This window comes from Notothenia rossii (assembly GCF_949606895.1).
Source record: "Notothenia rossii genome assembly, chromosome: 7".
Classification (NCBI taxonomy): Eukaryota; Metazoa; Chordata; class Actinopteri; order Perciformes; family Nototheniidae; genus Notothenia; species Notothenia rossii.
The window spans coordinates 55,124,276-55,151,803 of record NC_136905.1 but is presented as its reverse complement, the minus strand read 5'-3'; the positions used below and the strand labels follow the sequence as shown (position 1 = coordinate 55,151,803).

At 41.4% G+C, this 27,528-nt stretch overlaps 1 protein-coding gene across 1 annotated transcript in view; it reads right to left on the bottom strand.

Moving 5' to 3' along the window:
* Positions 1 to 27,528, bottom strand: part of LOC307046703 (apoptosis-stimulating of p53 protein 1-like) — a 107,845-nt gene that overhangs the window by 10,093 nt on the left and 70,224 nt on the right. Inside the window, 16 exon segments of the mRNA XM_079693213.1 lie at positions 1,827 to 1,964; positions 2,160 to 2,524; positions 6,695 to 6,732; positions 7,091 to 7,241; positions 7,502 to 7,711; positions 8,651 to 8,857; positions 9,053 to 9,260; positions 9,352 to 9,419; positions 17,464 to 17,592; positions 17,863 to 18,058; positions 20,766 to 20,906; positions 21,032 to 21,199; positions 21,292 to 21,371; positions 22,348 to 22,468; positions 22,772 to 22,828; positions 25,338 to 25,433. Of these exon segments, the coding sequence (XP_079549339.1) occupies positions 1,827 to 1,964; positions 2,160 to 2,524; positions 6,695 to 6,732; positions 7,091 to 7,241; positions 7,502 to 7,711; positions 8,651 to 8,857; positions 9,053 to 9,260; positions 9,352 to 9,419; positions 17,464 to 17,592; positions 17,863 to 18,058; positions 20,766 to 20,906; positions 21,032 to 21,199; positions 21,292 to 21,371; positions 22,348 to 22,468; positions 22,772 to 22,828; positions 25,338 to 25,433 (2,373 nt within the window).

Genomic DNA, 27,528 nt, shown 5'->3' with positions numbered 1-27,528 from the left:
CAATACTATTGATCAATATATTTATAAGACACAACATCTCTCCACACAGTTATGTATGGTGTACCTCAAGGGTTGGTACTCTGTCTCTTGCCTTTTTACTATGTATATGCTACTGTTTTTTGAGTTTATTTGCCTTGCTCAAATAAATTCCACTTCTGTCCAGACGACATGTTCTATGTTTCTATTAAAGCCAATAATCAATGTCCAGTGCTCTCAGTGTTCTAAGTTGTCCCTCTTCGTGTTTGTTGGTGTTAAGGTTGCTGTTTCTGTCTGCTCGTTAATCTGTCTGGGATTGTTTGCAGCTGTGTGCGTGTGTGTGATATGTAAATGAGCTGTGTGGTTGCCCCGACGTCATTGGCTGTCATCTCCTGGTCCGCCTCTGAAGATGGTGATTGGATTGACGTCATCCAATCGCAGTGCACAGCCGGCGCACACCTGCTGGGGAGGAGTACAAAGGCTGGGGACAACTGACACTCTGGAGGCTCTGTTGAGGAACAGACGCCTCTCGGTATTTGTTCGTCATTCTGTGCTTAACTTGTGTTGTCTTAGTGATTGTGATAGATTCTGTTAACAGGGGTTAACTCGTGTGGGGTTAGTTTTGTGTAATAGTTACCTCAGCTGTGTTCCCTTACAGCTTCCCGTAGTTAGATTGTACCACTTTGATAGTGAGGGTTTTAGTTGTTATTATTACCTATTTTCTTTGTATGTACACAGGCTCCTTTTTAGAGTCCTCTATTAGTTTGGTTGCCTATTTAAACTTGCTTCCTTGTGGCCTCTTTTGTTTATTTAAACCGGTGTTGTGGTAATTTGTTTGTTACAGGCTGCTTGCCTGCCATTTTGTTTACTTTGCTGTAAAAAATAAACCACTTATAATTATACCAATCTGGTTGTGTTGCTTCCCTCTCATTCCCCTAGCTCAGAAGGGAAAGTAATAGTTGGAAAGAGCTGGCCTTCCCACTATATTTAAACTTGCCCATTCCCTACCTGTTAAGCTGTGTGCTTTGACCCCATCCACGCTGCTATGCATCCTCTGATCTGTACTATCTCACTCTCTATTCTTTACACCACCTAGCTAGCCCATTGGACTGTGTTTGGTCTGGATCAAAAATACTGGACTTATCAGTATGTTCTTTTCTTTTGGTATATTGGTATGTGTGACTTGAACGTGATTACATTTGTGTTGAAGCTAGGGTAGGTAACATCTGAAATACCAGCAAGAGTAAACTATCCAGCCAAAACCCTTCCAAATGTTGCCAACTCTTTTAAAATAAAAGCAGCAAGCATCACTGACAGGCCGTCTCTTCTGGCCTCCCTCCAAAGCTCTTTCTCATCATTTTCCTTATGGATTGAAACATAATGTAAAGTACAAAATAAACCAACCTTGCTATTGTTTGTACATTGTTGAAGCCTACAGGCAGAGTGTGAGCAGGGAGACAGGCAGGTCCGGCTGTCCAATAGCTTTATTCGGGTTGAATACAATTATTGGCCTAGTTACAGTCCTGCAACATTTGAATTCTTTGATTGCTGTCGGGATGTAAAGAGTATTTTAACAGATAAAACAAAAATAAGTATTATCAATACCCAAGGTTTGAACCCTGTGACAACAAATGGGTCCAAGATGTCTCTTGAATTGCCTCTCAATAAGTTTCTTCATAGGAATTTTGGAGGGTGTTTTTTTTCTTGTTTTCTTTCAAAGCATTTCTAATTTCAGCTTGTAGAGCCCTTTGGTTCAATTTAAGATAAGCTGTACAGATAAACTTGGCTTGATTTGATTTCTAGAGACAAAGTAATACATATAGTGGAACAAAAACATGATATTGTGTTACCTCATATATAATCCTCTGCACAAGGTCAAACTCTCCCTCTAAGGAAGCATCCAGCAGTAGAGCCAGAGGGTTAAACTTCACTCTCAGCCCGTGGCCCGTTCGCTCTGATGACGGTTTCTTTAGGTTGGTTCGCTTCACCTGCAGCACACAGGGAGAACAAAAGTGTTGACGGTGCAGAAAATGAATTGCTAAGTGTGCACTAAGTGCTAAACTTGACACATTAGCCTTCACAGAGAACAATTACTTAGGTTTAGGTTATTGGTAAAATAATATACAAAGCAGAAGCTTTATCTTCGATATCAGGTGTAATTACAATCTATGCCTATTGCCTACCTTAGGTTTTGAAGGGGGGGCAGGAGGGGATGTTGATGGGGAGGAGTGGCCTACAGAGCCGTGTGCAGGACTTGATCCTTTCTTGTTGTTGTTCTGGTCCTCCGGCCTATCAGGTGCAGAGGGCGGGCTGGAGCGGGTCGGTGGTGACACGTTTTTGGTCGTTTCTGCTTTTGCTGACGTCTCTTTGGGTGTTTCTATGGCAACAGAAGGGGGGGACAAGCGGCGAGAGCCCGAGTTCAGGTTTTGGACCTCCCCCTCGGCGGTTGCCGTATTCACGTGCTTGTCTCCAGGTTTTACATTCCCATTGGATGAATGGATGTTGTCCACTTCACCCAAAGTGCAGTCAGGCTGGTAGAAGGTATTACCTGCAATTAAGATAAAGAAACAACTGACCATCAAAATCATTAGGATCACTGAGAAACATTACACAGACTAACTGAATCCAACTGGCCAAAAGGTGTTGCGTGTTACAGTACATTTTCGTAGTGGCCAAACGGATGTACTACAACTTCTGTTTCAGTCACCTGGTGCCTTTGGGCCCCAAAAGACGCTAGACTTATTGGGAAATAAATGTTTTAAGTCATTAGCTTGGTGAGCAATGCGCTAGAAGTTGAATCCAGAGTTATTATTCCCTCTCTGTTCTTTTCACTGAGCTGAAACCAGTCGTAACAGAGCCAAATGGAAGCGGGGCTTAAAGAAAACGCAAGTGAGCAGGGCCCAGATCCCCTGGTAATTAGTGTATTTAAGTACTCGAGTGAATAAACAAGGCCCCGCCCTCCAGCGCTGTATCCAGTTTCATTGAGGCAAGGCAAGGCAATTTTATTTATATAGCACTTTTCAGCACGTGGCAATTCAAAGTGCTTTACAGATTAAAAGCAAAAGACATTTAAAGGCCATGTAATGCATCTAACACAGGTGTTTTTTAACATGTAGTTTAGATATCACCAGAATAAAAATAAATAAAAATGTTTAAAGTTTCGTCATAATTAAATGACATATACGTTAAAAACCGATGTTGGTTCCGAAGTTTGCCGAGTACGCCCCCGATCACTCCCGAACGAGCGGTGACGTCACACGTGGCAAACATTGCCATTTGATCAAATCAGTCCAAATGGCAAGCAACGCGATAACTTCAGACAGCGACAGCGACAGCGATCATTCAAGCTCAGATTCGGTGGGTTATCTGGATTCAGTCACAGAAGTAGAGAGTGAACCAGCTAGCCTTTCACTTCAAGGCATCTTGCCTTATAAGTACGAGCCTCCTGCCCAGCAATCGAACAACGAGGCAGAAACTTTTGAAAGAGAAGCGGATTCCGCAGCCGGCGAGACTCGAGTCGGCAATACTGAATGGTAAATTCTGTTTTATTTAATTTGACCTGCACTAAATGTCGATCTTAATTTGTCATCTGTTCCTCACACGTCCGGCAGATATTGTTTTGTTTTTTAATGTTATGTACAATATTCAGGTGTACATGTCAATGCTGTGAAAGCATGCCCACTGCAGATGAATGTGTATGCTGCAGAGAGATCTGGCAGGTGATGGAACAAATAGACAGTTTGCAACCTACTGACCAGATAGCAGAGTCCTGCATCGGGTCGGGTATCCGCGGGTACCCGACGGGTGACCCGCAAAAAAGGTGATTTGCGGGTGGTATTTTTTCAAACGCTTTTTTCCGGGTTCGCTTCTGGGTAAAACAAAGATGATGCGGGTCCGGTTGCGGGTGTTGCATAATAAATATATTTAAACAATAATAATTTAGTTTAATGTTTAAATCCTCAGACCTCTCCTCCGCGGTACCGAGCATAATCATAACCTCTGCAGTGCATCTATCTGCTGCTGAGCGCACCACATTCTGAATGGCTGAGGTGAAGCTCTCTATAGCGGAGAATACAGCATTTTCAATAACTCTTCCTCAAGAGCGAAATCCAACGTCTGGGAGGCTTTTGGTGTCATCCTAGATGGAGAAAATAACCAACATCCCAGGCTTTTTGAGCCAAATATGCAACTGCGTGTGTTAATAATTGCACGTTGTCACTGCTTATATATATGCGGGTTCGGGTCGGGTTGCGGATCATGTGCCGGCGGGTCGGGTCGGGTTGCGGAACTAATTGGCAATATGTGCGGGTAGCGGGGCGGGTTCGGTACTGCACGTCACGAGTGCGGGGTGGGAGCGGGTCTTGAAAATCAGACCCGTGCAGGACTCTGCCAGATAGAAGACACCGACGAGAACCCAAGGTGCATTATTAGCCACCCAGGCTTTAGAGAAGGCTGTCTCAGTGTTTGGACACTGAAAATAGCGTATCTTCAATACAAACAACAACGCAGAGCAGTTGATGGCCCACTACACCAGTAAGTAAATATTGATTGACCCAACTGCCTATTGCAGCTTTGTTTTCATATAATACTTTTAGTCGCTACAGATATGGTACACTTTTAAAGATACCATTAAACTCTTTCAAGCAGTCAAAAACAGCTTGGCTTTTATTTTTTCTGTGTATGCAAGTTCAATGTATGCTTGGGAAAAGAAACAACTACACATGTGAGGAAATATATAAGAGGTCTATGATTCTGTCAAGCAGTCATGTATAACCTCATATTTATTTTGTACAAGTAAAATACAAATATCATGTTATAAGCCAATTTGTAACCATTGCTACATAATAGTACTACATAACATTTTATTTTTCTCCAAATATATTTATAATCTGTATACTTTTTTTTCATTAGGAAGTATCGATATACAGCTTATCGACAGTTTGTACGTTGGTGCTGGGGTGTACTCGGCCCAAAAATCAGAGTCCCGCTGCCTGCATGTGCTGTAACCGAGATAAGGAAGACTTTCCCTGAACCGGGAGGCCGCTATAATGGATTTCAATGGCCAAATCTGTAATTTGACATAAGTCATGCAGCTGAACTGGTTAAAATGGTTTCGCATGATGTAAATAATTTACAAAGTACATCATTTACAATATTATTTTTCCAAAGAAACATGTAAATATAACAACATTTTCCAAATCGCAAATTTGTAAGATTGTATTAATTTACTGTTTGATAAATAAAAAAGGGTTCTTTTGTTAATTTTTCACTTGTAACATTTTATCTTTATTGCAGTGTACATTAGTCTATTTTGGTATATGTGCGAGCCCACAAATAATTAAAAGTGGTAAAAATAATAAAGATATTCAGACGTAATTCATTTTTGGCCTTACTTATTTCACTTCAACTTTTATATATTTCAGTCACTAGGCAAGTTCACTGTACTCTGGTGACATTTAGCTCAAGCTGGCATAACACCTGTAGTAACTTAATTCTGACCCGAGTTTTGTGCACAATCTTCCAGCACCCATGATCAATGTTTATAGCAATCAGGAAACATTCACAGCTCACAACTACACATCGCTTCCCCATCATGAATTGTTAGATAAAAAAAGTTTAGCGAGGTCCGGTTACACATATGTTGAGCGAAAATAGCGGAAGGATACAAAACAAACAATCCAGACGAGGCTGGTGTTTGCCACGTGTGACGTCACACAGCTGGGTTAATGGCTGGCAAGCTTTTCGCTACCGGAGCGGAATAACACGGGAAAGTGGCACACATTTCATGTTATTTGGGGGGTATTTATGGAAAGAATCATTGATGTTGATATGTCAAATGAAACAGTGGAAAGTGATGAAGCGATTTATTAACACAGAATAACATTTATTTTGGACATTACATGGACTTTAAGAACAAATACAGCATAAGTACATTATTAAATGGCATTTAAAAACAGGCATAAAAAGCAAAGATAATGAAATAAAATAAATAAATAAACACAGTAGGTACAGAATACATGACTAAAAAAGGCATACTGTAGTGTGAGTATGAGCAGTTCAATTAAAAGCAGCAGCAAATAGGTGCGTTTTTAATCTGGGTTTAAAAATAGGAAGTGTTTCAGCGGACGTGCACGATTTGGGCAGTTTGTTCCAAATTGTTGGGGCATAATAACTAAAAGCTGCGTTTCCATGTTTAGTTGTTATTCTCGGAACAGAGAGCAGACCCGACCCAGAAGACCTGAGACTCCTGGATGCTTCATAGTGATGGAGGAGGTCGTCTATATACCTTGGTCCTAAGCCATTTAGTGATTTAAAAACTAGCAGTAGTATTTTAAAATCAATTATTTGGCAGACTGGAAGCCAGTGTAATGATCTCAGAACCGGAGTGATGTGATCAACTTTTCTAGTGTCAGTGAGTACTCGAGCAGCGTTCTGAATCAGCTGCAGCTTTCTGATAGATATTTTTAGTGAGCCCTTTGAATACACTATTGCAGTAGTCCAGTCTACTGAAAATAAAAGCATGGACAAGTTTTTCTAAATCCTGTTGCGACATTAGTTTTTTAATCCTTGATATATTCTTCAGGTGATAGTATGCCGACCTAATAACTGTTGTAATGTGACTGTTGAAATTCAGGTCTGAGTCCATCACTACACCCAAATGTCTTGCTTTGTGAGTTACTTTGTGAGGGAAGGCCATATTATCGAATCAGGTTCTTACCTGAGCCTCCTTCCATGCCTCCTGCCAACGTGTTGAACCTGCAATAGACAACACAAAATAAGTTTTAATAAGGGTGCTGCAACCTTGATTCATCGTCAGAGAGTAACTGTTTCATATCAGTTTCATTAAAAAAAATAGTTTTCACCATTCCATTAAAGAATTAGAGCTAATAGATTAATATTACATATCATCCATCACTCATGTTTTTTTTGATTGATCAAATCCTTCTAAACATATGCTACCTGTTTTTCTTCTTTTCTCCTAAATGTGTGGTCTTAACCGTAAGAGAACCTCCAGGATTCTATGTCCATAAATGCACCACCTTAATATTGAGTTTTTCACTGAATATGACCCCCTCCCCTGCTCAATGTAATAAACCTTTGTAAGAGCACAGACCTCTGGTATAGTAGTTTTTGGATGTTTGGCCCCTGGGGACCCTCAGGCTCAGTGATGGAGCTGCGTTTCTTCAGGGGCCGCGGGGCATTGCTGAGGCGTCGTCGCAGAACCTCCAGGTCAGCATCGCTCTGGTAACGCAGCTGGGAGTGGGCTGTACAGGGCAAAGGATTATGGGATTATGTATTCTTTGTTATTAAAACTTAATTGGAGGTCTTTGTCTTCAAATTTAGAACAAAACATTTTTTTTCCAAGGAAATAATCGCAAGAGAAATAAACCCTTCAATTAATGATAGAGAAAGTAGTGTGGCATTTTCACCCCTTATTTGCATTAGGCTTTTCACAGATTTCTACTTGATTAACACTGCAGCATGGCAGCACAATGATCAGTGCCATTTACTCTCTGGAACTTACCGACTGGGGTGAGCTTTGTGGGGCTGAGGGGGCGAGGGATGTTGTCCACAGTGGGTTGGGGGAGGATTTGCCCATCATTACTCTCTCCTCCTTTCCCTCCTTCTTTATCTGTTACATCCTCTCCTCCTGCTTTTACTCCTCCTCCTCCCTGGAGGAAAGGGACAGGGGACGGATTGGTGGAGGAGGTGGGAAGGATAGGTTTGCCGTAGACTGTGGAGAGAAAATAAAAATTAGGTAGTTGTTAGATGAATTTTTAATTCTGGACATTGAAACAACATAGGTGGAGGAATGAATCCTAAAACCTGGAAACGAGTGCATTTTAGCACTTCGTAGTCAACGTTTTTTACAATGTGTTTTTAAGATGCCTGAAATAAGATCTGTGGTTAACAAAATACTTTTGCTCAACATTGTAAAAAACGTCAGTAAATAACAACTTGGACTACTAATCGTCATCACACCAAACGTTAGCCGCCTTTAGCTTAGCTTTGGTGATGCGCAGCCATGCGACTGATGTCGTTTCTTTAAAGCCTAACTTTAGCTCTTTATTCCTCACGATTGCAATTTGGTTAAAAAAAATCACAAAGAGATGTTCAAATATGGAGATTATCCTGCTGAACAAAATGTTAAGTATCACGTGTGTTTACCAAAGATCTTTTTCTTTAACAATATATCAAATATCCAATGCAAAAATCCCATTGCTTATTGTTATGGAAACCATGGAGATGCTAACTTTGTGGTCGGCCTACAAAAATACATTATTAGAACACCACTCTATTTAAATAACATTATATCTATTTGCAGTACAATGTGTGTACAAACCATTTGTTTGCCTTAGCTGAAAATGTAGGGACTTGGCTTGGCAACCAGAGGTTCATCGTTTCAATTTCCCGTTATGACCAAGTACGGAGTGTGGACAGGTGCTTTGAGAGGTGCCAGTTCCCCTCCTGGGCACTGATGAGCTGCCTTTAAGCAAGGCACCAAAACCCCATACTGCTTCCTGGGCGCTGTGTATATAGTAGCTGCTCCTAATACTAGGGTGGGTTAATGCTGAGGCTAGATTTAACTGTGTGTGCGGTGCTGTGTACATGTGTGACGATTAAACAGGGATACAATGAATCCCGTCCATGGACGTCCATGCTGTTTAATTACCTGCTTTGACAGTAGTCCTGTTGCTCAGAGACCCATAGTTCTTGGCCTGCGGCTGCTGGAGGTACATGCTGTAAATGGAGCTGCTGTTCATGGTGGCGGGGCCCTTCCTCGGAGACTGGGGCCTGGAGGGATGGTCCGGGACGTACGGACGAACGGCCACCGCTGGAGGGGGGTCTGTTCGCTCTGTTTGTGGCTGGGAGGGGGAGCCTGACAGTATCCACAGAGAAGAGAAAATATTACACTTACACTTGTCATTAGTGGAGGGAAGACCTTTAGTCTTCCTTTAGAATTTTCTTGCTCAACATTTGACCAAATGAATACATTGTAGTCCCTATTAGTCACTTAAACATTGTGAAACATCGTCCAGGTTGAAAAGTTGTCCTTTAAGTAACTCTAAAGTACCTTGGCTTGAGTTTGGAGGGACGGAGATCCGTTGCTGTATTTGTTGTGAAGAGGAAGACGATGAAGAGGAGATTGAGGAGGCATTTGCAGCGCTGGATCGGGGCCAGCCCAGTGTCCCGGGGGCCGAGCGGGGCAGGGAGCTGGAGGGGCAGTGATGCCCCGCCGCCTGGTGGCTGGCACTGGGGTAAGTGCCATAACCAGAGGGAAGCTGGGGAGAGGGAGACGTGGAAATAAAGGACTGTTTTCATGATAACTGTCACTATTATCTCCCCATGTCTTTTGCAGAAATAGATCCTTACCTGTTCTGGACTGTTGCTCCTCCAATCTGACACACTTTTGCTCATGCTGGGCCATGATGCTTCATTAGCTAAACAGAGAGAGGAACATTTTAGATAAGGGACCAAGTTAAAACAAGAAAGGCAATTAAGGAGAGGAAAACATTTCAGATTAATATAAAAATATAATAAAAAGGATATTTCAATTGAAAATATTATAGAAAATGACTGCCACTAAACATTGAACAATCACTATGTAGATTCTGTAAGGAACAGGAACCCCAGTTTCATTAGTTTTTTTAATTGTCCATACTGTCTGTTGCAAGCAAGTGGACCAATATCAAAAATGGTCTAAAACCGCTTGATTGATTGATTTTAAATGTATACCTTTGAACATTTTGTTCTGGGTTCTGGATGAAAATAGTCCACTGGCAATAAACACAATTATTCTATTGGATATAGTATGTATTTTTAAAGCTCAAACAAGGAGTTATCTGAACTGAGGATTCTAAAAAATACATGACAAAGGTCATTCTTCTTGGAAAGAAATACTACAACAAACCATTTCAAGGTGGGTAAACACAACATGATATGGGATCAAATGAGCTCTAACAAAGAGTATGGTTATATGGAAAAGTAAATGTGCTCTGCATTCCATGTGGGACTTTTATAATTTGTTTCTTTTTGTGTGTGAGCTGATATTATCATCTCATTATACGGCTCTGGCCTTTATGTGTATCTCTTGCTTCAGAGGAAAAAGAGGATAAAGAGATACAAACAGGGAGACAAATGTCAAAGAACAATATACGATAAAGACCGTTAAAGTAGGTAAAAGGTGGCACAGAGTTAGAGTCACAGCAACTTTAATATGAATGAAATTAGATCATATATGGAGGAATTGAAGAAAAGAAGGGAAGCTAAATGGACGCTAAGGAGTATTTTACAGTCACTGCTATTTACAGTAATCCCTCCCATACAAATGACTCAAATAAAAACATATTATTATGCTAAAATGTCATTTATTCCAAGAACAACATAAAACGTTCCAGCTGTCATGCTCCATTATCTAGTACAACATAACAATTATGATATATTTGAAACAGATTCAATTGTCTCAACATAGCAAAGAGGCTAGAAAGAGTGTTAAAGCACCTAACTTGTTTTTTTTGTTTGACCTCACTTACGTACTTATAAACTGAAACCTAGCTAAAAGAAAGCAGCCTTGTGAATGTGAACTTTTTTAGGACTGATATTATTATTGTTCTGAATCTTTTGGCAGCCTAAATGATTAATATCACAATTTGTCGGTGTCTGTGAGCATGCTTAAACATATTAAAGATTTCAATCTTGCAAGCAGCCCTCAGAGACATTAGCCTACTTTGGCACAGCTGTGCTCTGAGCTAAATGATAACGTTAGCATGTTAAATTGCTGCATTGACAATCATAACATGCTGATGGAGAGCAGTTTATGTTAAACAGGGTCACTACCATAGTTCAGCATAATCACATGCTAACATTTGTTAGTTGTTACCTAACCCAAACTGCAACTGTGCCTAATGGATATGTCTTTATGTATGAAGGTATTTAGTCATAAACAAAAGTATTAGTCAAATTCAAATGTTCACCATTGTGCGATTGCCTAATATTATAACTTTACAGCCCATTTTGTAACTAATTGAAGCAGCATTCTCACTCTTTACATGTACTCATAAGACATTTAAACATAACAGCATAAGAAAATATTGTCCAGCCCTTAAAGTTACCCTTTAAGTTATCCTTTAAGTAACTCTTTTTTTTAACAATACAGTCTACACTGCCATAGTAGCAGCTCTGACTGTAGCTTCATTTGGGATAATGGTGCCTTAAACATGTTTAGCATCATAGATCAGCATGATCAAATGCTAATATTTGCTAGCAAACTGCAGCTGAGGCTAACAAAACTATTGGACAAATCAGAATTTTCACCTGACTACAGCAATGGAAAAGTCATCAAAGTCATTAAGTTATAGAGAATATATCTCCAAAGTGGTGAACTAAACAACCAACTTCTGAACAGACCATCTTACAACGCTACTAGCCTGGCTTAGAATAACTGAATAGTCCATTGTGGAACATTAAAATGCTATTGTCAGCGTTGGCCTTCAGAATATTTAGGGTGAGACCACTTAGCCAAGCCCTTCACAGTTTTGGTACATACCAGACTGATACTGATTAACTATTGAACCTGCACTCAGTGAGCGGTGCTGTGCAGCCTGTTGACTGCTGCTGCTGTGCAGCCTGTTGACTGCTGCTGTAACCTGCTGACCTCAGGAACGAAACGGTCATGACAGGACACAAACAGTCTGAGCGAGGTGGAAACTTGGCCACCTGCCTGAGGGCTCAGATAAGAAGAGTCACTCAGTGTTGTAGAGGAAAGACAGTACAGTTTACAGCCCTGGCAGCATCTCCCTACACCTGATCAACACAGTCTCACGGCATTTTGTGTTATAGTCACGAAATTCATCTATTGATTCGTGTTCACCAACACGATTTTCCTCGAGGACGGCAAGAAAACTTTGACATTATACAAATTAAAATAAAAGGGTTAGAGTTAGGCTTAGGGTAAGATATTGAGTAAGAAAATGTTTTTATGAACCACACAGCTTCTGGTATTCCAAGACCCGACCGGACAAAAAGACGTGGTACAGGCACGAAACATACTACCAATAGCAGTGCTTGAATTGGAATAAAAAAGGTGCCAGTACTCTAAATTAGCAACAAGTATTTTGCACAAAGTCATAGTATATCCTATAATGCTGGTGGGTTTGTCTCTTTACTGTATATTTTAGAAAGGCTCACTGTACTTAAACAAAATGACTCAGGGTGCATCTGAGATTAGAGGGGGTGCAGTGGTAAAGTGCTATTTTTATAAGTGGGAAGTGGACCTGACACCCTCTAGTCTAGGGGGGTCCGGGGGCATGCTCCCCCGGGAACATTTTTTTTTAAATATTGAAGTTAGATGCATCAATCTGGTGCACTTTGAGAGCAAAATGAAGAGATATATGGATACCTCTCAACATCCATAATGAAACAACTGTAAACAGATTTACTTTTTCTTTATGGATATAAAAGAAAGTAAAGCTTGACTCCTACTGGCTGGTTAAATGACTCCTCGTCCCTGAGGCCACTACCAGTTTTTTGTGCCATTTTGCTGGATTTATTTGTCAATAGCATTGCTGCACAAAGTGATAGCCCTCTAGTTTAAATCTACTACCCAAAAAGAAACATATGGAGATGGGTTACTATTTAAAAAAAATTGCAAATCTATTTGGGAACAGTGGAGCCGGGCCTCAAATCCTATAGGGGGGTCCGGGGGCATGCTCCCCCGGTAAGATTTTTTTTTAAATGTTGGACTTAAATGCATCAATCTGGTGCATTTTGAGGGGGAAATAAAGAGACTACACCCATATGAAACAAAAATGTTACATTTAAATAATCATAAAATCATAAGTACATGGCCATAACCAATAACATACAATATCCAATATGAAAAAACATTGAAACTTGTTTATTTATTTGTTTTTGGTTCATTTATAGTTGTGAGTGTGTCTGGGCTCCTGAATCGGCCTCTCCTGTCTCCCTCCTCTCCCCCCTGCTCCTCTTTGAGGCAACAGCAAAGACTAGTTTTAGCTCTCAACAAGTTTATCTTACCTTTTTTCACCTAGTTAACATTTTGTTTGTATTATTCATGCATATTTTACTAATCACTACCCCCTCAAATGGAAATATGTGTTTACATAAATGGTGACCGAACCGTTTGAGACCCACTGAGATAACTTAAACTAAGTTAACTATCTAAAGACTCAGAGAGTAATTTACCTCACCAGAGCTGTAGTTTCAGCCTCTCAGTCTGACAGCAAAGGACTCTCCCTCCACCTTGTTGTTGAAAAAGCTCCTTATATCCGTTAGCGCAGCTAGCTAGCACCAGATGCTAACAACAATACACGTAACCGGTGCGTGCGCTTTCTCGCTCGCTCGCGCCACACATACACCAACACACACCCTCCCGAGCTCGAATGACACACAGAGACCAATCGAGGGCATTAGTATGATCTGTATGAAAGTGGCAATGTCGGCAGGCCACGTCATGTAGACAGCCAGTCACCCTCTGTGAGGCAGAGTCAGACCCACATTTGCGCTGCGTTGCGTTTACAATATATACGTATATTGCCGGCGGCTGAGTACCGGCATTTTACTGAGTACCGGCACCTTGCCGGTACTCAGTAAGAAGTGCCGGTACCACATGGGTAAAAATCAGAAGTGCCGGTACTGCGTACCGGTGAGTACCGGCCCAATTCAAGCACTGACCAATAGAAATACATTGCTTTTAAAATCGTTCTGTGTGACACGAAAAAAATGCAGAAATCGTGTTGGTGAACACGAATCAATAGATGAAATAAATGTTGTGACTATAACACGAAATGCTGTGAGACTGGGTTGACCTGATGCAAAATACAAAGAGTGGCCTGGCCTCAGGTTCATTAGAAGTACTTTGGCTCGACCAAAAATCGTTTATAAATGTGCTATATAAATAAAACTTGATTTGATTTGAGAAGTCTATCAAACACCTCACTACTCATCCACTCATCTTTGGAGAGCACGTAGTGTTGGTTTCTAAATCAGTGTAATCTTGAACTAAGGTGCGATGATTTGGATCATTTGGGGTACATTTAAATATAATTTAGTCCAGAACAAAGTTAGCATAGCATTAGCACAACATTTAGTATGAATTAAAGCAACAGTTCAACATTTTAGGAAACATTTTTATTCACCTTCTTGCTGAGAGTTGGAGGTACCTGTACTCTAAATATAAAGCTACTGCCAGGAGCAGTTTAGCTTAGCTTAGCTTAGCATAAGCACTGGAAGCTGGTGGGAGGTTAACCTGGCTCTGTACAAAGGTAAGAAAGAGATCCTCCTATCAGCAACAACTAAGGCTTACTAATTAACAGGAAGAGATTCCAGGAAGTTGCTGAGCCCCGTCAAAACATCCATCACATAGTCCCTTTAAAGGGCAAATAGTTGTTTTTAGCCAAAGCGCTAAGTTGTTTGGCCGCTTACTAGCTTTACATCTAGTCTACTGACACAAGAGTGGATTCAATCTTGTCCTATTACTTTTGTCAAAAAGGCAATTAAGTATATTTTCTCAAAATGTTGAACTGTTCCTACAAAATATATTTATATTTACAGATGATACTAAATTGAAAAGTGCATACTCTAATAATTTAAGCTGTTTGAAAGGACAGGTACATCTCCATTAGTCACTTAGACACAAAAACGCTTAAAAAAAGGTTAAAGGTGGGGTAGGTAATTTTGGAGAAACCGGCTCGGGTGCGCTAGAATTTGAAAATACACAGCCGGAACAAATCTGCCACTTCCTTACAGAGCCCCTCCTCCAACACACACGAACATGCACATGACCAATGAGGGCACGAGATAAGTTTGTGCACAGATGGAAGGCTGACAGGCAGGTAGGCCATCCAGTTATTTTAGCCGGACCGGCTCAGATGATTGGTTGTGCTTTTTATAGTACTGCGGCTTCCACACATGACATTTTTATGGATTTTTTGTCAAAGCACTTCAGATAATCATTGCTATCGGGATGTTAAGAGCATTCCATGGAATATAACAAAAAGTGTATCTCGGGTCGGTTTCTCAAACTTACCTTCCCCACCTTTAAAAGATTAAAAAATAAGTGTCTCTTGTGATAGCTTTATTTAACAGAAGCATCAGGGTTTTTAAAGCATTTGTTTTTGTATCATTAACTAAGGGTAATGTCACACCTACCACAACCCCATCCAACAATTTACAATTATTTTCTGAGAGGATGAGAGAGGACAGGAGGGCAGTAATCACAGGCGCTGCAGGTAGCATAGTTATATTACAGGACAACATTCTCACAACATGCTAAACTGCAAAGGTGGGCTCCTGCTGAAGTGACAATACAGCATTGTCAGACGCATGCCTTTGAAACAATCAATGTCAAGTACATGGAGACACAGCTCATGTCTCTCATGGCTTCAAGGACACAGGACTTTCATGTAGAATTCCCATAATTGCAAATGGAATCAAATGTAGAAAATGTAGGTGTGAGTCAGCTTATACATTAAAGCTGTTGTTTCTGAAAACCTGGCTGCCAAATCCACATCAGCAAATGTCAGTTTAGGTCAGTGGAAAATAAAACCAAGTCTCTAGGATTTTCTATGAATAATAAATGATTAGCTTGTATTCTATTGGGTATATATAATTCCTTGCTCTGATTTGTGTTTGCTCTTGGAACACTGTGTTAACATTCCTACAGTATCAGAGATATTCAGGCTAACGTTTGTTAGAGAGTCTACATCTCTCAGATGACAGCAACAACAGCTGCTTTACCGAAAATCTCTCCTCCTTATCTGACTCACTCACACACACACACACACACACACACACACACACACACACACACACACACACACACACACACACACACACACACACACACACACACACACACACACACACACACACACACACACACACACACACACACACACACACACACACATACATACACACACACACACACACACACACACACACACACCGTACTGTATATAGCTACAAGTGTACCTCAGACTTCCTTTCATTCATGATTTGTGTCATTTGTTAGTCTGTTGACATGATTTACCACTGTGTGTTTTCCATGCTATTTAGGCTGTGGCATTCAAGGGCACAATGGGATTTGTGTCAGTGCACATTCAAGACATTTGAGTAGTTAAACAGAGTGAGTAGAAAGGGTTCAGGGTGTGCTGACATGTTACTATAGGCAAGTGTCTGACGGGCATACTGCAGCATTAGAATGGCATGATTTACATTACAGAGGTGCACTGATGACGTGTTTCTGTAGGCCGACCAGGATGTTAGCGTTGCAAAAACAAGGGGTTCTTTCCTTTAGATTTTGGAATATTGCAGTAAAAATAAGATCTGTGACCAATACACATTGCTGATACTTACACATTTTGTTCAGCAGGATAATCTCCATATATTAATAACAATCCTTTTGATTTGTATAGCTTAAAAACTATTGTCAGAAATAAAAACGCCAGCACTTCACAGCCACCACCATTTTTTTACTTAAGTTTTGTTAACTACCGATCTTATTTCAGGCGTCTTTAAAACAAAAGTGTCTTCCAAAAATGGTTGACTTCGAGATGAAGGAACCGGACTCATGACTGGGTTTTAGGACTCATTCCTGCACCACTCTATGTTTGTTTTTTAGGCTTACTCTATCTTTATGGATACAAATATAATTTTCTGTGTTAAAGGTCGACTTCCAAAAGACTCAGTATCTTGCAGGCAGAGAAGCTTGATACCAATCTCTACACTGTCTCTACATTAACTATTAAGATTAGCCACACAACGGTTAGCTTGGCTTAGCATAGGGATGGCAACACGAGTCTATAGCTGCTATTCACCCCTGCCCAGGCTTGCTTTGTGTCTCCTCAGATTATTTTCCTATGCTGTGTTTCCTTACCCTGAGCAGCTGCTGACAATCAGATGTCAAGTCTGTGTCCTTATACACATGACCCTTTCATTTTTTAGGTCATTTCTGTAGCCCATTCAATTATGTTTTCCTAACCATCTGTGCTGTATAGTAAGACAAAAACACTCCTCAGCATTCTTGGTTTATATGCACCCTTCGATTGTTTTCCAGCCCAGGAGTCAAATTGAGAACCATTATCTTTTGAAATTGATCTACCCTCAATAGAGTGGTGCAGGAAAGAGTCCTGACAGAGATTTTGTTTTAAATACGTCAGTTAATACACACTGGTAGATGTACAAAGCTTTTGCATTTCTTAAAGCCATTATTATCTAGCCCCTTGCTAACGAAACAAATGTAAAAGTAATGTTGATATGTGGAGCTTATTCTGACGAACAAAATGTGTAAGTATCACAAATCTGCAATATTCCTAAAACCATTGAAAAAACCCCGTTGCTTTTTGTCAAGGGAGCCTTATAGATGCTAAATTCTAGGTCGGCCAACACAAATACATGAAAAGAATACTGCACAGCACTATTGAGGTGAGTATCTTCCTCTAGCGCTCTGAAGGGACTCACTGTTGATACTGTAGCCCCCCTGAGGGGACCCAGGCCCCTCATGCGTCTCAGTGGGCTCTGACAGAACGATGTCTAAATCTGACACTTTCCATTGGCTGGGAGGCTTCCTGATGCCACTCCTGTCCTCCTCTGCACGGCCACACACACACCACGAAGTAACAACCACCAAAACAACATGGACATCATCACGATGACATCACAGGAACCACAAGCAAGCATCAACACAACAACAAGTGACATCACCAATAACATTAACACATTTAAGAGAACAACAACAGAAAAGGGAAGGAGGATGAAAAGGAGCCAACAAACAGGAAAAGGAAATAGAAAGCAAGTTAGAGCCCAGAAAGAGATATAAAAAAGTCAAACAAGTTGATCTAAAGAAGAAATGGCACCAACCTGAGAGGGAGCGAATGTGGCTGAGGGGGGTTGGTTTGGCTGGGGGGTCTGCAGGCATGGGGTACCCCGCCTCCTGCCTCCCCTCTGCTGGAACCTGGATGTAGGGGCAGACCGCCGCTACTCGCCCCGAGACTCCAGCGCCCGGGTGTGAGGAGGACTGAGGCGAAGACGGGCCTCCTCCATTCATACGACTCAACTGGAGGAGTGCAGAGAGGCAGGCTCAACACAATGAGGACATATCAAATAGACCATATAATGGCCCAAGTGAACTAATCAAAAACAAATATGAAACAGAAAACAGTCATATACAGAGCCAGGGTCTGCTGGAATTCTTTGCCAGTGAAAATGGCTTGAACATTTAAATTAAACATGCATGCAATATATGATTGGTCAACCGCTGAGAGATGTCCCACCCCTTAGCCTATCACGTACAAAGTGTTCAAGCGCTAGCAAATGTGTGTGTGGGAGAGAAAGGTCCCTCTGGAGGGAAAACAGGGATTGCAACGTAGTAGGGCCCATTTGAGAAGCCTAATGACCTGGCTTCTCTGTCGCCAACCCGACTCAACAGGGCTGCTATTTGGCATGTTCACAGAAAGAGAAACTTGGACAAGAAGAAACTCTGTGATCGTTTCTGATTAGCGCATGCACATTTCTGGGCCATTTTAGAATCAGTAGGTCATGGGGGAAATCTTTTTTTCAGTTTACATTACTTTTTTGAAAACTAATGCAAAGCTAATGCCCTGCTCCTGCAAAGTGGGAGCAATGTTAGCTTTTCAATTTCCCACCAAAGTTTGCTAATATTATATGTACATTAGCTGCCTTTAGCTTAGCAATGATGATGATGATGATGTTTACAGTCTATCTTAAGTGTCTCAATTCCAGATCGCAGCACTATTGAGAATAAATCAGTGTTCTAGTCATTCTTCTGAAACATTGAAACAAATGATCACATCAAGACAAAGCGGTGTCCCCAGCTTAAACGAGGCCTATGCTGGTGCCCATTGTTCAAAGGTAAAACAAAGATTGGTTCATCATTTGTATTGCAGAAATTATAATTGAACCGTGCCGGTGTGTTTTTACAAATGTTATTTTTTAGTTTGGCTTAATGATGTTTAAACGGATGATCATTTTAGTTTTCACTCTGGTCCCTATTTGTTCATTGAGAGAGACGAGCTGTATTTTATAAATATATGTTGTGTTTATGTGGCTATAGTGTGTAAATGTGTGTTTTACTTTTTGGGTGGCTACCTCAGGAAAAAAACAAATGCTAATGCTAATTGGGATCGTGATGAAGACGTAAAGAAAAGTGTTGTACTACATGACAGTCAAGCTAACTTGAAGCAAACTTAAAAATAAATGCAACTGAGGTGTGTTTCAAAGATATGTTAAAGAGCAACTTCCAGGTTAAAGACACCTGTGAATAAATGTGTAGGAAAATGATGAATACACTAGATTTTCAAAAAAATATACAGAAATATACACTACAGTGACATCTGGCGTCGTTTTTGTAAGAAATGTTCACTTCCGCATAAAAAAGCCTCGGCACGCGACCTCCCGCATGTGACGTAACATGGGGGACACAAGGGAGAGAGCGGCCGGTGTATCGTATTAATAAACATGGATCCCAATGCTAGTTTCGACACAGAAGACACAGAAGAAGTTGAACATGAATATTCGAATGCATTTGACGGACCACAACCTTATAATTATGAGCCTGCTAGGCGTCCAAGAGACCAGGAGCAGCCAAGGATTAGAAGAAATAACGGCCATCGGAGAGAAATTGAGCTGTTTTGTGAGGAGAACCAGTGGAGAACTGGGCAGCTATCTTGGTGAGTGACCGGCGTTAGCTACAGAATGTTAGCTAACGTCACATCACAACATTGTAAAGTTAGCTATCATATATCAGGCTATAACTAAAGTAGCATTGATAATATAGTAACGTTACTGGCAGGACTGTTGATACTGATCCATAACAGAAACTAATGCGCAAGTATCAGCCGTATCTCGCTTTACCTAATGCAACTCCACACTACAGTGCTGTGTACCGGAGGGGAGACGCGAGATACGGCTGATACTTGACGATCTGGCGAAGGTTGTGGAGCCTCCGTTGATATGTCGTTGTAAATGGCTTGATGGAAAGCAGGTGTGTAGTCGGGGAGGGTGCACAGCTGATTGCAGCAGGTGAGTGGAGGTTGAGCCGGGAGCCAGGAGTGACAGCCACCACGCACACACAAACAACACAGACAGGGGGAAACAAACAAACACAAAGGAGACGGCTGGAGCAGTACAGCCACCACAGCGTTACCTAATGCAACTCCACACTATGTTTTACGGTGCCGTGTACCGGAGGGGAGAGAGAGAGAGCAGCGAAGGGGGGGGGGAGAGAGAAGTAATACGGTTTCCTGATAAAGCTGTGGAGAGTATGTGCTGCAGGGAGGTGGATGCACAACGCACCCAGGAACGAACGCTAGCTCCGGTCCTTTTTACTTTGGACTCGATGTCCTGACAGGCTGGTATTTGTGCAACCTGCACAAACACAATACTGCACCATGATTACAAATGGTGAAATACAATGTAAAACTACCGAAAAATACCAGCTCACTAAAATACAACCGCTTTACTCAACGCAACTCCACTATAGCCGCGGTCAGAGAGCGGAGATGTGTCCCCTGTGTGATGTAATAAGACGCGTTTGACGTATGACCTTAAAAAAAGCTGTTTTTAAGAGCAGAGCTCAAAATTGCTCCTTTCCCTCTGAATTCCTGCCCTTATGTCTCGTAAAACATATCAAATCCTGCATTCACTTTTTTAATTGTAATTTTCAAGCAAGTTTAAGCATAAATGTAGAAAAAATAAAAACCTGCAAGATGCTCTTTAAAAAAGACTTCAGCTTAGTGGCGTACCTCTGCTCTCTTCTTATGCAGTCGTTCCCTCAGGTCTCCGATGCGTTGGTCCATCACCGTCACCTGGGCGTTCCTCTTGTTCAGCAGATCCTTGTTCTGGGCCAGCTTGCTGCTCTGCTCCAGGTTATGACGGTTACGAGCCTGAAACACAAATGATAAAAAGTCGCACACACTCTTGAAGATATTGAAATGAAATGTTGTATTCAATATCTGTTTGCTTGGAAATAAAGTATTATCACATCCTATACAGAATGAGATGGTGTTACCTGTAGCTCCTGGTACAGTTTCCTCAGTTCCAGGGCTGCAGGACCAGACAGGGGTGATCCTTTCTGGCCGGTGTGTGGCCCCAGGGGCCCGCTGTGAGGCCCCTGGGCGTGTGGAGCAGAGTGTAGCTGAAGGCGTCCTTTCTTTAAATCATCCAGCTGCTGCGTCAACTGGTAAAAACATTTAGAAAGAACTTAAGGACTCATCCAAACTTAACGCTTTGCTAGGTCTTGACTGTTACAGTGAAATAGTGAGACGTTACCTGGTCCACTCTGACCACGGCAGACTGCAGCTCCGTCTGCTTCTCCTGGAACAGGCTGCTCACATGCTCAATCTCTGCAGCTGGACACACACAACAGGACATTTGAATTCAGTATTTTCTTTTGCTTACTTATCAAGCCTATTTCAGAATCATAAATACTTTGTTTATGCTGGGGGGAATTGGATTTTGTGACTGTTGTTTCATTTTAGACTGAAATAATTAGTACAATTGAATACAGATATTTATATAAACATAAGAAGTGTAGGAAAAAGTATGCATTGAAAAGAAAAAATGAGATAAAAATAAACAAGAAGTCAAAGTAAGAATGTGCAATAAAAGTCAAATATAATAAAGAGGAATATTTACACACAAAGTTATTGTAAAATGTATAAACACCATTTATTTTATATTACCATAAGAAGTTAAAGTAAAAACTAGAAAAAAAGAAAAAACTATTTATAACATGTATTACAATGTATATAATGGTTTATAAGTTAATAGGATATAAATATTGAATTGCGCATCTGAAGAGGGTTTGGCTGCTGATGGCGAGCATCCTTTCCAACATTAACAACAGTGACAGTTACGTTTGTCTTTATGTTTACAGCAAAACAAATACAAACCAACCACATGTGGTTCGTATATGGCCTATAGTGATGTCAGTGTTTCCCCTAGGTTTACTGCGGGGTGGGGGAGGGGTTGGTGTTGGGATAAATATATATTCTTTAATCCTCTGGAGCAGAGAGAGGAGCTGTGGATTATTAATGCATCAGCGTTTCTTAGGGTCAGAATCACTAAACTAACAGCTTAAAATGAACATTTATTTAATAAAAGAGCAAATCTTCAATGTTAAAAGTGATAGTAGATAGTTTAGTTGCAATTTGGTGCAGCGCGCCACCAAGGCAATGGAAGGGGAAACACTGGGTGTATTAGTTTTTGATCAAGTGTATATTCAGCCACACTTGGCCAAGGCTTCCCTCTCTATTGAATCATCAATATGTAGTCAGAACAGCAGCCACTTCTCTACAGAGTCTCTGCAGATTGTTTGGGGCTCACAGAGGTTTCCGTTGATCAGTTTGCTGTAGTCCACCTGTCCTCTCATGGCGCGAATCTTCTTCAGCTTAGCTTCCTGCGTCTCCACCCGCTCCTTCAGCCGCTGCAGCTTCTCCGCCTCAGACTAAACCAGAGAGGACACAAGCTCAAACACCCATCTCATTTCAGCTTTCGTGTGACACACATACATGTTGAGATACATAATCATTTGGAAGTTACTGGCTTCACCCAGCTTATGTTCACCTAACAGACGGCCGTTAGTCGACGTTGGTGATCATAATGAGGATATTTTACAACAGGGCTTTAACCTATGGGCATCTGTGAAGTTAACTTCTAGGTATGCCTGCTACAAAGTGTAATGAGCACCCTACAGTGCGTATAGGATCAAAGGTTTTTGTCCTGAGCCTTAAACACACATGGAGCCCACCTGTGTCTGTCCATGGTTGGATCTGCCTCCCTGGTGAAGATACTTCAGTCTCTGCTCCTGGAAGAAAAGCAGAACGGGAGATTTTTTACTTTCACCTCACACATTATACGGAATATATGTGACGTTTTTTTTCCGTTGAGAATTTCATTTCTCAATTCTGACATGCAATGTAATAATATCTAAAATGACTGCATTCTATTTAAAGAGGAGCTTGTTTCAGGATCCTAGTTTCGTTCATGCTGGCCCACAAAGACACCTAGGGCGTATACTACGAAGCGAGTTCAACATTTGACTTAGCTGGCCTGATAAAACTAAAACCCCTGATCAGAGCTAACGGGTACCAGGAAGCTGGTTATTGACTGTCTTTGTGAACCTGGGATTTTTCTTCAAGCTCTGTGCGCGTTCTCAAAAGAATGAGCGTTTAAAGCATCATATGACTCATCTACCTCTTGGAAAGGATCTATCGCTGCGTTTAAGAATATTCAAAAAATGTAATTTACCGGCCAAAGCCTCCCATTATTATCTAATTCAACCGCAAATTGAAAAGTAAAAAAAATAAAAATAATTGACTTGAGGGAAACGGGGAAATCAACGGGCCATATTAAATCAAAATGAATTATATATTAGATGAATACCAATTGACTAATTCATTTACTAATTGGCTTTGTATTAGTCGCAATATACCAGCAGTGTAAGATGGATTTCAGAGGCATAAATACATAACAAAAATGTATCGTTACCGCTTGAGTTTACATATAAAAAGTATTCCCACAGCTGATTATCTGTGGCGCTTATTGATTGACTATACTGTAATGTGACACTATTGTCAAAATAAATAGTTAGTCAATGGCAGTATTTGCTACATTTCAAACCTAGACTCTGAACATAACCTGTTCCGGAGCATGGTGATCTACTATGTAAAAAGACATCCACCTTTGTTATCGGGAAAACTCTGGCTTTAAGCTCTACATACCTAGCAGTACACCCCTCTGATGGAGCATTGGATTTGTCTCACCTGTGCTTCTCCTGCTATGACAAGTCAATTTACACCATTACATTGTTATTATTTCACAGGGGAGATGACATCACATGTTTACCATCATAGCTCCACCCACGTTCAACCTGCCTTCAAGTCTAATTAGCCATTTCTCATTAAAAACACCTGGCAGCACGATCCATCACCCTGCTTTACTTTCACCATGTTTTGTCACATTTCTAAAACATGATCGATTAAAATACACTTATATTGATTATCATTTATTTTGCATACACATATTATAAAGCAAGTAGAGGGAGAACAGACAGAGTGTGTGTGGTGCTGACTGAGGCAGTTTGCAGCTCACATACACTCAGAGGAAGAGGGAAATAGAATGTTGGCATGAAGCCTCCCATCATTCACTGGAAACACACACACACTCTGATAACACATTATATAGACCCTCCAGAAAAACGCAGGCAAAAATCCTTGATTATGTGGGCTAAAATCCTTGATTATGTGGGCTAAAATCCTTGATTATGCGATTAAACATGCAGGGTTTTTATGTGATTTTATGCGGTGAAATTGCGGAAAGTTGCAAAAATAATAGATTTTTTTTTAAATATTGGGCTGTCTTATTTATTCTCTCTCACACACAACCTGCCACTAACGTTAAACCCATTTTGCTGATTATGCAGTAAATTCTGCGATCGCAGAATCACGTTTTTCTGGAGGGTCTAATTATATAATGGTAGTTCGTTTCAATACACAGGGCATGTGGGAGGTGCCAGTACAGGAGCTGTGTTTTCTTCTTGGAAGTCATCAATCACCTTTAGAAATGTTAGGAGGATAGAGAAAATGCCTCTACGTGGCTGCTGGGAGACTTTTCCATTCAGTAACTCAAGAAAAGACTTGGAAACACTTACACACACTGGCTGGAAACACTTAAAAGCTGCCACTTAGAGGGAAAATTGCTGCTTTTAAAAATGCTGAGCATAAGCATAACTTGGCCAAATAATAATACCACAGTTGGCCTTGAAAAACCCAAATTGGCCAAATCTAAGTTAGAGCTTAACAATATCCCAGTTCCCCGCTGAAAGCTTTTTTATTACACTGTGACTAAACTTCATCAAATGAATTACATAAATGTAAAGATGTTTTTTTGGCTTGCCCTTCTGTGTCTTTCCTGGAGTTTTAATCTGTTTCAACTTCCCACAGCAGCTCCCTGATGACCACATTTCCTGTCAAATCAAAGGTCACTTCCTACTGTGGGAATGGCCATGATCTGGGCCTCTCTCACACACACACACACACACACACACACACACACACACACACACACACACACACACACACACACACACACACACACACACACACACACACACACACACACACACACACACACACACACACACACACACACACACACACACACACACACACACACAGAGAGAGCTGTTGGATGGATTGTCTGTCAGTAAGTGTAAGGTTATCTACATTAGAGTCTGTCTTAAAAGGTTGTATTTGAGGCCCCAGAAGCGACTTCTTTGGAGGAATGTGTGTGTGTGTGTGGCATGCACAAGTTACCTTGGCGACCAACATCTGTTGCTGAGCCTCTATTTGTTGCTGTTGTCTTGTGGCCATTTCCTGGAGCTCCGAGAGGGTCAACTCCACACGGGGAACCTATAACACGACAAAAAAAAAATGAGATATCAATACTGTATGTCCATTGGAAAAAATTGTGTTTTCTCATCCATCACTGTTTTAATAATATTACTGAGTTTAGGCTTTTTTCAAAGATAAAAAATCCTCATCTGGTGGATCTGGAACCCTCAACTCCTCAAAAAAAAAATGTAAGCAAACGAATCACATTACCAAGTTTGACCCAAACTTCCTCCCGTTATTCCAGCGTGTATTTTTAGCAGTAAGAACCATGATCACTACCTCGCCGTAACGGCACATCTGCACTTATTCGCTTAAGGTGTGGTAAAGACAGAGGAAAGGCCTTTTGCCGAACCATGCTCCAGTTTCTTTAGAATACGCCCTGTGTAAAGGGAGGCGTGTGGCGCAGTGGATAGAGCCTTGGTGTTGGACTCAGGGGGTCACAGGTTCAAACCCCACTGCAGTCAGCATGTCATTGTGTCCCTGGGCAAGAAACTTCACCCCAAATTGCTCCTGTGGGGATTGCCCACAGTATCGAGTATGTAAATCGCTTTGGATAAAAGCGTTTATACAGATTATACACATTATACAGAGGGTTATCACTCTCTGTTTCAGCAGCTTTGTCGATGCGTTAGCTAAGTGTCCGAAAATGTTGCGGACTTCTTGAAAATAATTCAGAAATCATGTTATAATTAAGTAAATAACCACACCAAACTTGTATTAATTTTTTCTCCCCACAAAATCAAGTCGAAACTAGTATTCGAAATCTGTGATTCGTCCCAGATTATAACAGTGACTAACGCAATGCTTTTAAATAGATTCACACCACCTAAAACGCAAAAAGAGCTTTATACTATAAAAACAGGGGAACATGGACCGTTTTAATCTCCAGGGATCGACCGGCACAAGAGTGTCGTAAGCAGTGTTGGGAAAGTTACTTCCAAAATGTAATACAGTACATATTACTTACTACTGTCTTTTTTAAGTAATATGTGACATTACAATATTACTGTGTCTGAACTACTTTTATACTAATTTTGAGTTACTTTACCAAAATGACAGCAAAAGAATGGCTTGGTATTTTAAATGCTAAAATGTACAGCTCATTATACATCCAGTGAAGGGCAATGTGGTAGAGCATAACAAATGTGTAGGCCCTTAAGGCTACTGACAACTTGTAGTACACGGCTTAGTTGAATACTCGATTCTGATTGTAAATTCTTAACATGTGACACGCAGTGGCGTAGCGGAGGCCCCCGCACCCCCCGCAGTGCGGGGGAGCCCCGGACCTTAGGGGGCCCCGCCCCCACTGTAGGCTATCCTCTTAGATTTCGTAACGCGGGAACAGGGCACAGAGGGCGGGGCCCCCCCCCTCCCTGCTATGTTGCTAGGCACCCCGTCCCCGTCATGTGTACGCTGCCTGTAGTAGTACAACAGTGTATCATTATAATTATTTGCTGACCTGCGATAGGGCTAGCCGGCTGATAACTAATGTTCATTGGCAGGCTGGGCAGCGTTCAAAACAAAGCGGGAAGCATTACTCATATAAATAACGTTCATTATTTGCGTTGCTGGTAAACATGAAAAATGAAGCGCCACTACCCAAGCGGTGCTCAGAAAAGCAAAATGAGAGCGAAAGCCGAACAGGAGAGTCAAAACTACCTAAAATAACGTCATTGTTCCGGCAGGCAGCAAAGGTAGACGTAGACTCTAACGTTACTGCAGATAGACCGCTAGCAACCCCCCCCGGCCCCCGGCCGTCAGCTCCAAGTCCAGGCAGACAGCCCAGCAGCCCCGTTACAGCCGAGCCAGCTAGTCATGGCTCGCGCTTCGAGACAGGTTAGACATTAGAATAATATAAAGTTTTATTAGCCATAACCAGTAAGAGTATGCTACAGGTTACATTGGAATTGGAATCTAATCCGTTCATTGTTGCAGGTCAGCAAGAAATGTCAGCTGTGCCCCCTCCGAGGCCAGTTCAGACATAGCCAAGGTTGCCCGGCCAGCTAGCCGTGCCCCGACAGTGACAGCAGCTCCCACCCACCCTAGGGACACGTTGGCCAGCGACAACTCTGTGACTGAATACCCTACTGATAGGGGGAAATTCACTGTAGAT